We start from the raw sequence: 10,860 nt of genomic DNA, 5'->3' as shown, positions 1-10,860 counted from the left end.
AATGTGTTCCCAATCTTTCCCTGAAATTATTTCCCAGGACATTTCTAGCTTCTCTTGTTGTTCTTCTCTCCTAAACACGCTAAGGTTTGTGTTAGACTGAGTAAGTTAATTGTGACTAAACTGAAACTAGAAGATCATTATAGTTCATTACATATATTTTTTTGGGACATTTGTGTTTGGTGGTGTGTCATGGTCAAAAAAAAAGGTTGGAGAACACTGGTGTAGAGGAATCGTCCAATCAATAGACCAATTCATTTATTGTCAGTTAATGTGTCGTGAAGAAACAAATAACAGGGAAAAAAAAAACCGTATCTTTTAACAGTTACGGTAGACACAAAAAACAAACATTGAAAAAACAAAGTGTTTAAAAATGTGTACTGTTAATAAACAAAACAAACGATATCGTCAGCAATTCTTCAAAAAAAAAAAACTCTTACTTTTGTCCCTGGGAGTTATAAAGTTGTGGCTTTAGAGTTGTGATATATTTTTAAGGCCTTTCTTTGGAATAGTTCTACGTTCCACTGGTCTAAAGTGCTAATGGACGAAGTAGTAGAACGTTGTTCGTTTGGCATCCAACCTTTAGGGTCATGACCAGGAATATGTAGTGGAGGAAAAAAAAAATGTTTACGTTCCCAAAATTTTGCTATTGTTGTTTGCAGTTTTCCTTCTTCTCTTTTGGTTTAGTGCGCGCCGGTTTTTCCGTTTGCCGTTTTGTGGGTGGAATGAAGGCGGGCTCTCCGGGGACGTCGTTCAGGCCCGAGTGTGACACGGAGACCGACTGACTCGATGGACCTGCAGGACAGACCAGACAGAGGATGTGAGTGAGTAAGTTGGCAGTTGTTGTTGTTTTTTCCATCTCAATCAGCACTGACGAGGTTTATTATTTTTAATTTTTTTACCCCACCTGTTGGTTCAGGTGGCAGTTGGTTTGTTTCCTGTCTCCGCCCCTGAAAGGTGGGATCGAGCTCCTCTGCGATGTTTCTGATGTTCTGGGTTTGTCTGTAAACACAACGTTGACACATGAGAGTCTGCCATCAGTCAGGGAGTCACGTCAGCGTAATGTAGAGTGAATTCCTGCAGGGGTAATTACGGTGACGTGGAGATAGGACTGGGAGGCTGGTTCTCTGGACTGCAGTCCTCGGTGGGCGACGGAAGTCCCTCTGAGTCCAGTCGTTCTCGCTGGACCTGCGTTTCAGCACAAACATCTTGTGGTTCTAATTGGAGCTGTTAAAAGGAACACGTTAAATAGTTGTGATGCTAATCTGATTAAGATTTCTAACACAGACGGAGGGGTGTAACGTACGTCCAATAATTTGTTTTAATTTCTTGATTAACCCTTTGATGCATGACCCATGATATACAGAGTTAAAAAAATGTTACTAAGTGTTTTTAGACATAAAAATATGAACTTATTCTGCAGTTGCAAAGGCTGACCACTGTATGGCAGTGTTGGGTGATTCTCAGGCGTCCACTGTAGAGGCTTATATGCAACACTGCCATCAAAACCTATTCTTATCATAGAAAATGACATTTTCATAGCTGTCCACTGTAGTGACCGTCATGCATGAAAGGGTTAATGATTAATCGTGGCTATAATTAATTACAAGTGTGGTCAATCTTGGTTAATAGGGTAAGAGAAAATATCAATACCTGAAATATTGCGATATTTTCTTTTACAAATACCATTTGACTACAGTTAAATTGTTTAAAAAACATCCACTATATATATATCACCGTGCCTATAGTATCGCAGTATATCACAATATATTGTATTTTAACCCCTGTATTGTGATACGTATCGTATCGGCAGATTATTGCCAATCCACTGCCCTTAATTATTATGCTGTTAATAATCACATTCAACGTTTGACAGAGTTTTTTTTCACCTTTCTCTCTCGTGCAGCTCGTCTGTCGTGGTACGTGATCATCGCCCTGTGTTCACGCCACGACGACGGCCCTTCCAGTTCACAGGACCTGTGCTTCAACTTCATTTCCTGCTTCTGCATGAAACGTGCGATTTCCTGACGAAGCACAGACACAGTCACCATCACTGAGGTCCTGTGTGACGGAGCTCCAACCACAACTTCCACTAAGGTTGGTACACTTTCTACACCCTGCCATTCAGGTCAAAGGTCAGTGGGTACATTTATGCACCGAGCAAACTTCTGACCCTCAACATGAACCTTGACCTCAACTGACCCTAACCCTGTAAAGCTTGAAACCAAGGTGAAATGTTTAAATTAAGGTTGAATTAAAAAAAAAACATTCTGATAAATGAGGTTTAGTGTAAAATTCTTGGATTAAACTTAATCTTAATCCCTAAATTTAAGATCAGTGAGGGTCAGGGTTTAGATGAGGGTTAATGCCTAAGATGACAAAGTAATGTTTGATTCTCTTTGTAATGTTCGATTTTTTATTTATTTTTTAACAGGTTCATCAAGGCTGGTCACAGGTCAGGTGGTCTGGTACCTCATCCTGTGCTACTTGTGCTGCTCTGAAGTCTCCTTCTGGATAAGAACTACGAGGAGACGGACAGGGGTTCTGTAAGAACGAGAAATAATGATTTTAGAAAAAGGACAAAGGAGTCATTTATCCTCAGAGTTCTATCACAACTACCTTCTTCACCAACTTCTCCTCTTCCTCCTGCAGCTTCCGGGCCAGCTCTTCATCTTCGAGGACCTGCTGCAACTCCCCAAGGTGTAGGCCGGCCTCAGCTGGGTCCTGTTCCAGTGAAAGTCCTAACAAAAAGGTTTGGCATTGACAAAATGTTTATTAGTCAGATCTTGATGCAACAGGAGAAAAAAATGTTGCCAAAGAAAGGAGGTAAGATTACATCAAATCAGATAACAAAGGTGCCAAACAACCACACTGATTACAGGGACGGAGCATGTGCAGACACGCTCCAGATGCTGAAGGACTATTCCCTGAAAACGTCCAGGCTGAAACAACACACTGAAGATGATTGAAGAGCTAGTCACAGATCAGAGGAAACGATTCAGTCACAGTGAGAAACCCCCAAAATCACCACAAAACCCAAAGACTTGGTCTAATGAACGGACGACGGAGCAGAAATCAGAGCAGCAGAGGGAACACAGAGAGAAAAGCACACTTCCTGAAGATCTCCACCTGCAGTTGGCGATTGGCTGGAGTCCGTGGCGTTACCTGCCGAGACATGGCTCGGCCTAGCCCTGGTCGAAGCCCTGCGAGGAGGCCACTGGGTTCTCCTCTCCACCTCCTCCTTCTCCTTCTCCTCCTCTATTGAGACGAACCTTTCTTCTGCTGTCCTTTGCCACTGCCCCCGTTGACTTGTTGTCCTTTTGACCCTGTGGTGATTTACGTTCTGCTCGCCTTCGCCTCCGTTTGCGTAACCGTGTTCTCTCCACCTTCTACTGCCTTGCCTTTCCCTGCTGACGTGGAAGGAGTGTCTGCTGCTAATCTGGTGAACTTCTCCATCACGCTCCCCTTCATCACAGTGCCTGTCTCGGCCGTCTCTGTGATCTCTCCCACTGTCCTCCCGGTGTGATGATTTCCTCCTCTTCCTGATATCTCCATGGAAACTGTGCCTGGTGGGAGCAGCTCTCTGGAAGTCTCTCTGATGTGGTTGGGAGCTGCAGCAGGAGACCTCACTCCCATGGAGCACCTGACTGTCTCTTCTTTGAGGTCTTATTTGGAGTGGCGCCCCGTCGCCTCCTAGCTTCACGGGCACACCCCGCTCCATGAGGACCTGGCCCAACATCTCCCAGACTTGTCTGCTTTCATCCGACCGTCTGCTTGACGCCCGGGCGTTGTCCTGAAAATGGACATGTTTGTCGGGCTGGTCCTTGTAGCTCCAGGTTCTGACCAGATCCCTGTTCCTGTGTGCACTTCTGTCGTGTATCCTGACCGACTCGGTGCGACTCAGGTGCCGCTCTCTACCACGAGCCGACCTGGAGTCTCTGTCCCCACGTCTCAGCCTGTTGTCTTCTTCATAGACCTCTCTTTGGCTCCTTCCACAATTCTGATTTCTCATCATCATCCTCTCGTCCCTGTCGTAGTCGTCGTCGTCCTCCTCCTCCTCCTCCAGTCCTTCTCTCTCCCCTTCATAGACGACGACCTCATCTGTGAAGCTGCGGCGAGGTGAAAGTTGACTTCTGGACGTCTTCTCCTGCGAGCGTCTTGCGGAGGCCCGCTGATGATGTGGTGCCGTGTTGACTCTTCTGTTCCATCTCTGAGACCACAAGGAGAGCTGTTCTTTGAAGACTGTGTCCGAGTCCGAGTCCTCACTCAAAGACTCTCTGAACTCGTGCCTTCTGTGGTGAAAAGAATACCCATGTCCTTGATTTGACCGTGAAGCTCCGTTCCTATGAGCCAGCAGTTCTCTTGGAGAGACAGCCAAAGTGCCGTTGGACTCTGACTGGTTGTCAGAGGTAGAATATTGCCCCCTAGCGGAGTTTGTTGGATACTGCTCCTCTCCTTCGAAGTTAGAAAATAGATGCATGTCATATTAGTAACGAGTTTGTTCCAGATATCGGTTGCCAGAGTAAAACTGCAACGCGTGGACTGGGACTATTCAACACGAAAGTGAAGAATTAGGACGATAAACACACAAGAAATGTCTTCAATGTGTAAATGTTAACTGTACACAGAAATACAAATAAAAACGTTAAAAAAAACTCTCTACTCTCATGCTGACTCTACACTGCAAGCGCTAATTTGTGTACTATGTCTGATGTAACCGCATGATTATCGATTGTTAATAAGATTACAATTAATCTTTTTTTTTAAATCTGTTATAAATGTAACTTAAGACAAATTATTTATTATTTAATAATTACAGATTGAATCCTGTCGTTTTGGGTTTAATCGCTTAAACCCATCCTGATTTCCTGATCTACGGAGCGGGTCGAGGGTCAAATTACAACGGTACGCGCGTTAATTGGCCGCTAACTAAAATTCAAATGCGTATTTACTACAAAGCACATTCACGAAAAATGTAAAATAAGAATAATGAATGCAAACATCTAGAGATAAAGATAAATAAAAGTCATTTGCATTCACTTTTTAGAACCATGTTCACTGAGCAGCCGATGTACAAGTTGACTTAACGAGACATTTTACCGTAAAACGTGTTAGAAAAAAACTGTCAAATGTAGACAGTGAATCATTAAAAAGTTTTAAGTTTTTAAGTTGCGTTTGGAAACGTGATAACAAGAACAATAGGCAACAGAGAAAATGGTTCTAAAATGACCTTAATTTAACTATTTCAAACTGACATTTCAGTCACATGAGAACCTGTGACTGTTGTAGAGATAAACACATCATAAACTGTACCTTCACTGTGGCCGTTCTCCCCTCTCCTCCTCACCCTAATCCGCTGTTCCTCCTCTTCCTGCAAGCGTTTGGCCACTTCCTGTCAAGACAGAGACACAGAGGTGATTGTTAAATGGGTTGTAAATTATAATTAGGGAAATAAAAAGAAGCAAACAAACAATAAGATTTAAAAAATATTATTCATTATTTATATTTTTAAAGCTTTCACATGTGTTTCCAATACTTTACAGCCTGTATGTTTATTGTACGTAGTGTGTTTTTAGTTTTTTTTTGTCCTACTCGTTTTTAAATGTGCTTTACGATCACAGTTAATGCGGATACGATTATTGCGACAGTACTCTTTTCGACCAGTAGATGGCATTGTAACACCAACTCTCCAGGAAAAGAACAACTAACGTTCACAAATTTTAGATTTAGACACTTAAAGACACAAAAAATGTACAAAATACAGCTTTCTAAATTGAAAGAATAGAAATGAATACATTTTGTCATCATTTGGACTAAAACAACACTGAGCAAATTGGAATTATTTATATTCTAATGACTCTAAAAAGTGCAAAAAGGAGGTAGCAACGTGAAAGCAGATTTAGTTTATTTCTAATATTAAACGCACTTCCTGTAGAGACGCTGTTTCCCATTGGTGATCAAACAATATTACAAATTTTAAAACAAAAGTCACTGCCACCGTTTCAGTCAAACTAACACCTTGTCACTGGGGAATGCCTGCTCTCATAAGAGCCGCCATATTTGTCAGCTTATTAAAGTGGGGCCACTTCAACATGTCTCTGTGACACTTCTCCAGGAAGGGTCAGAAGCAATGACGTTCTCCATAAATCAGCAACTTCTTCCCACAGATAACACGAGATATCTCTCTCTCCGTGGAAGGCATTTAGATCATAAATCTGCTCTAAAAGCTAACACAGCTCCTATTGCTGCACAATCAGTGCATGCATGTCAGCCACACGGACGGGATCAGCAAATAATTAACAGCCAACCACGGCAGGTTAAGCATGAAGTGCCGCAGGGATCTGGCATTTAAAAAGTGCACAGCCAGATGCCTCCTGTTTCTTAATTAAGGACACGAGCCACAGGGAGGCAAATATTTAATCAACACCTCTGATCAGCAAGTCATTAAGGAAGGTACACTAATGGAATTGTTGATCGTTCACGGCTCGCTACTCACACAAACACTCGTAAAAAGATAATTACAAAACACGGGAACAGATCTGCTCACGTATGATGTGCTGTGTCGCCACGGCGTTATCCTTAAACACGGTAACGTCGGTCAAGTCGTTTGCCAAAACCCCTTCACAACAATGATAATTCGGCTGCACAGGCCTCCCTGACTCCATCTCCTCCAAACAAGGAGCTTTTATGAGGCGGCCTTCTCTAAAGAGGAAACTGCAGGCTAGAGGAAAATATTACGCTGGATCAGCCTGGTGACGCACAGGAGCAGCTGGGAAGTTACAAAGCTCCAGTCTGCACTGGGCACTTTTTTTTCTGTAAAGCGACTGATGTGGAGAAATTTGTGCTGTAAAGAATGCACAGCACCGTAAAACGCTGTTCTGAAGGGGGCGGGGCTTCAGCGTGAACACTGAACAAGGGCGAGGTGATTGATGGGAACCATCTGGCCTCCCTGTTGTGTTTTGGCTTTTCAAGATGAACTGTTGTTGTTGTTGTTGTTGTTGTTGTTGTGCATCAACCAAGTTGAAGAAGAAGGAGCCAGTGGATCACTGTGACAGGATCAGCTGTACGTGAAGCTGTAACAACATCTGTAACTTCATTCACAGAAGACGACGGCAGCGGCGGCAGCAGCCAGCTAAATGCTAACACCAGAACTCTAACATCTGCTCAGGGATGACAACATGGAGACAGAGTGATGTTGAGTTTAAAAAAAAAACATTATTTGTCATTGTACATATATACTGACACAGCAACACGTCCAACACACCACAGCCAACATCAGGACTTCACCTCTGGTCACAAGGCCTGGTATCTAAGCTATAAGAGGAATAGGTCATAATCATGAAGGGTCAAAAACCTGGTATCTAAGCTATAAGAGCATTATGCAATAGGTCATAATCATGAAGGGTCAAAAAGGTCATATCTGGGAACACCTTCATTTGCTGAAATGAAAATATTAAATATCAAGCTAGCAGTTTTAACAAGTTTAAAAATAATCATTCCTCCTCAATAACTATTTTAACAATAAAGTTTTAAGACGATTTCACGTTTAATTATCTATTTTCCAGTGACGCAGTAGCTGCGCTCTGTTGTAACGAATGTAGGCAGTGCCCTCTTGTGGCCATAGATGATATGACTGCTTTTGACATACAAGTACAGGTTGGGAATATAAGTCGCAGGTCCGGCCCAAACTACAAATAAGCACAACTTGCAGTTCAGAATAGATGGTAATTGCACAGCCCCAGCACCGGGCATTTACACTCTAAATATGTACACTTTCACTACTGCCTATTCTGGGAACCTGGCAATAAAAATCTCACATCTCCAGCTCTCCGCCTGGAAAAACACGCCCACGATGCAGAGCTGTTGCACTTTCTTTTTTTTTTTTTTTTTTTTACAAGTGATACAAAGACAATCGAACTCCTGCTCCCTGAGCTACAACTGTTGAAATTTATGTTGGTATAAACTGCAAAGTTAATGTTTCCTACACGTCGATAATGCTCATCCACTAAAGACTAATGCATATGTGAGGGCAGAGAAGGGGGGACAGGGGGGGGCAAAGTCTGGACTTTAACTGCCTGAGATTTTTTCCGGCATCTGACGGACGAGCGTCTGTGTTTAACAGCTGATTTCCCTGGTAGCCTTCGCTCTCAGTTCACTGGAACCATCAGAGGCTCAGAGCAGCACTTTGCTGCATCCGCCATTCATTATGGACTCCAGTGATTCCTTGGAGTCAGCCATACGATACTCCCTCACTCGCCGTTAACAGCCGCATAATTGAGTGATATACAAATGTCCTGGACGCCACGTGAGTCTAGTGCTCTCTGCAAGAAGCACCAACACAAACATTTACAGGAGGTAATGGGTTCAATTCTGAGATGAAGTCGAACGCCAGATTATATCAACTTCACGTGTAGCTTTTGGCAACATAAAATATTGTCCTCCTCCACCACGAGCAGCTGTTTTCCACATTCTAGAGTCTTTGACATTTTATGTTTGACGGAACAATTTCTCTATATATTGGCAGCAACTTGTGTTGTTACAGTAACAGGGAAATGACAAGGCTTTGTTTAAAATATATACTGCCCCCCCCCCCCACCCCCCCATCCTCCCCCCACTCCTCTGAACAGACAAATATTACAGTTCTGGGAGTTTGTTACTTCTCTTCTCACCAACATTTTTATATCAAACCATTGGCTGCAATCAATGCCAACTTGGTGAGGGTTTCATAGCATTCATACCTGTGGTCAGTTTGAGTGTCCAGTCAACCTCATCCCCTAATGACACTGCAGTAAGTACACACACACACAGACAGACAGGGTGGACTCCCAAAAGAAAGATTTGTTGGGGTTGGGGCATCGAACCAGTGACCTTCTTACATTCCCACAACAATTGTTGCTTTATGGCCATAAATAATAATAATAATTTGAACTATATTGATCCCATATTTGGGAAATTGTTGTGTTAGCAGCAAATATGCTGTTAACAGGCGCCAAGCATGTGATTCCTCTGGGAATCGAACCCAAGACTCTGCTCTCTGCTTCAGAGGCAGGCGTGCTAACCGCTACACTACAGTACCGAGTAATACCAATAAACAATGATATTAATATACCATTTAAGTATGTCATATATTTTGTAATTATTAAAATTAAAGACACAGCACTCCACTCACACAGTGCTATAATTCACACACACAAAAAATGTCAAATGACTTTGTATAATATTCACCTCCAACTAAAACTGATTTTTTTTTTTTTTTAGTAAACTGACACAGCCAGAAACTTACAGGGACTGTTGAAAAAGCTATGGTAAATAAGACTGCCTTGTGCAGACTGCGAGATAATTGGCTTATGAAGTCACAAACGCACACAGATGGTCCATTTAAAAAGATTTATCACGCTGAGATGGAGCGCGCGTGTGTGTGTGTGTGTGTGTGTGTGTGTACGATGAGTAGGTTTATATTCACAGTAGTTTTCTGCAGTTTTTCCAAATGCATTTAATGATGATTTTCATTTTTCTGTTTTTGAATGAGAACTTGTTGATGACAATGATTCATCTTTTGCCACAGGTTCAAATCCAATTCCATCTGATTTTTCATAAATGAATATGAATATTTTCAGTACATTTTAAAGGAACTGGATTTCATCCATAGACGAGAAAAATAATCTAGTTCTAACCTGGTGTTCGGGGTTTTACAAAGAAAGAGTTCTTAAGTATGAACTGATAAACAGAGAAATAGTTTTGTTATATTTTCAACTTGTCTTAAAACCTTTCCACCTTTTGACCTTTGTTTTGTCTACGTCTCAATTTGGTTTCTCACCTCGTCGTCCAGCTCTCTCTTTCGCGCCTCTTCAGCGTTACGCTGCATCTCATCCTGAATGACACGGGCGAGCTCAAAATCTTGTTCCTCCCTACAGGTGAGTCAGGAAAATCAAGGAAGAAAAGGTTTAAATTCAACGTTGCTACTTTCACCTTCAACAGGTCACATTGGTCACAAATGTGAAAATGAATCAAAGAGTTTGGTGTGAGATTCAACACCGACGCCACAATAAAACATCATCAAATATTTTAGCTAGTAAATGTAAATACTACACAAATATAACTCTTAAGTCTTGTACTGCAGTTACCTACAGTTGTCTGGACGACTGTCGGACCACACTCTGCTGCGCCCACTGACTCTCCTCCTCGTCCTGCAGCCTCTTGGCCACACGGATGTCATTCTGGACTAGCTGGTTCTTCTGGACGTTGGTGGAATAATATTGTTCAACTGGGAGGACACAATGGGAAAGAGAGAGAAACAGAGGATATGAAAACCTAAAATTAGTGGCCAGATCTGGTTTCTATCAGAAATTTCTAGAACAGTTCTAAAACTGTTGCTTATCTTGGACTAAATCCCAAAAAAGAGTGTCTCAGAGGATCTAACGTCAAACACACCATGATGTAAAAAAAAAAAAAATACCAATAAAATAATTTAAATAGAATGTCCCCATTTTTAGAAGCCAACAGGAAGTCCTGGTACCAGAGTAAAATAGATTCAGTAGGTGGCAGTAATGCAACCCGGTAAGCTCAAATAAGAAGCCAGACTGTGTGTTAGCAGGGTTAGCTTAGCCTAGCCTTGGTGAAGACTGTTTTGCAAATGAAAATCTTACGTACATGTAAGGCATTAGCATGTTGCAAACAAGCCGCCAAGTGACAACCATGTCACTGGTATGCTCTGTGCTAGCTGCTACACACACACACACACACACACACAGAGAGAGAGAGAGAGAGAGAGAGAGAGAGAATGGATACCTTCTGCAGGCCCGACATGCACACACCAGCACAACCATAGTGAGAGAGAGGAGGGAGGAGGAAGCGGGGGTGGGG

The 10,860-nt window shown here is 42.4% G+C and overlaps 1 protein-coding gene across 1 annotated transcript; it reads right to left on the bottom strand.

Annotated features, from left to right (window-relative positions):
- Positions 1 to 217: 217 nt before the first annotated feature.
- LOC103385352 (nuclear speckle splicing regulatory protein 1-like) lies at positions 218 to 10,803 on the bottom strand. Its single transcript, XM_025059158.1, has 11 exons — positions 10,786 to 10,803; positions 10,126 to 10,334; positions 9,815 to 9,905; positions 5,311 to 5,389; positions 3,127 to 4,452; positions 2,617 to 2,738; positions 2,470 to 2,541; positions 1,887 to 2,021; positions 1,091 to 1,224; positions 905 to 999; positions 218 to 792 (listed from the first exon to the last, which is right to left on the bottom strand). The coding sequence occupies exons 1-11, from the start codon at positions 10,801 to 10,803 to the stop codon at positions 644 to 646; spliced, it is 2,430 nt and encodes an 809-aa protein (XP_024914926.1). The 3' UTR covers positions 218 to 643.
- Positions 10,804 to 10,860: the final 57 nt, after the last annotated feature.

Source organism: Cynoglossus semilaevis, chromosome 10 (assembly GCF_000523025.1).
Source record: "Cynoglossus semilaevis isolate Cse_v1.0 chromosome 10, Cse_v1.0, whole genome shotgun sequence".
Classification (NCBI taxonomy): Eukaryota; Metazoa; Chordata; class Actinopteri; order Pleuronectiformes; family Cynoglossidae; genus Cynoglossus; species Cynoglossus semilaevis.
The sequence above is the reverse complement of the archived record's forward strand: the minus strand, read 5'-3'. Positions and strand labels throughout refer to the sequence as shown.

Coding starts and splice junctions, on each gene's coding strand:
- LOC103385352 (XM_025059158.1), bottom strand. Junction 2,542..2,616: donor AGGAGAAGTTGGTGAAGAAG/GTAGTTGTGATA, acceptor TCGTTCTTACAG/AACCCCTGTCCGTCTCCTCG. Junction 1,225..1,886: donor GAGCTGCACGAGAGAGAAAG/GTGAAAAAAAAC, acceptor TCCTTTTAACAG/CTCCAATTAGAACCACAAGA.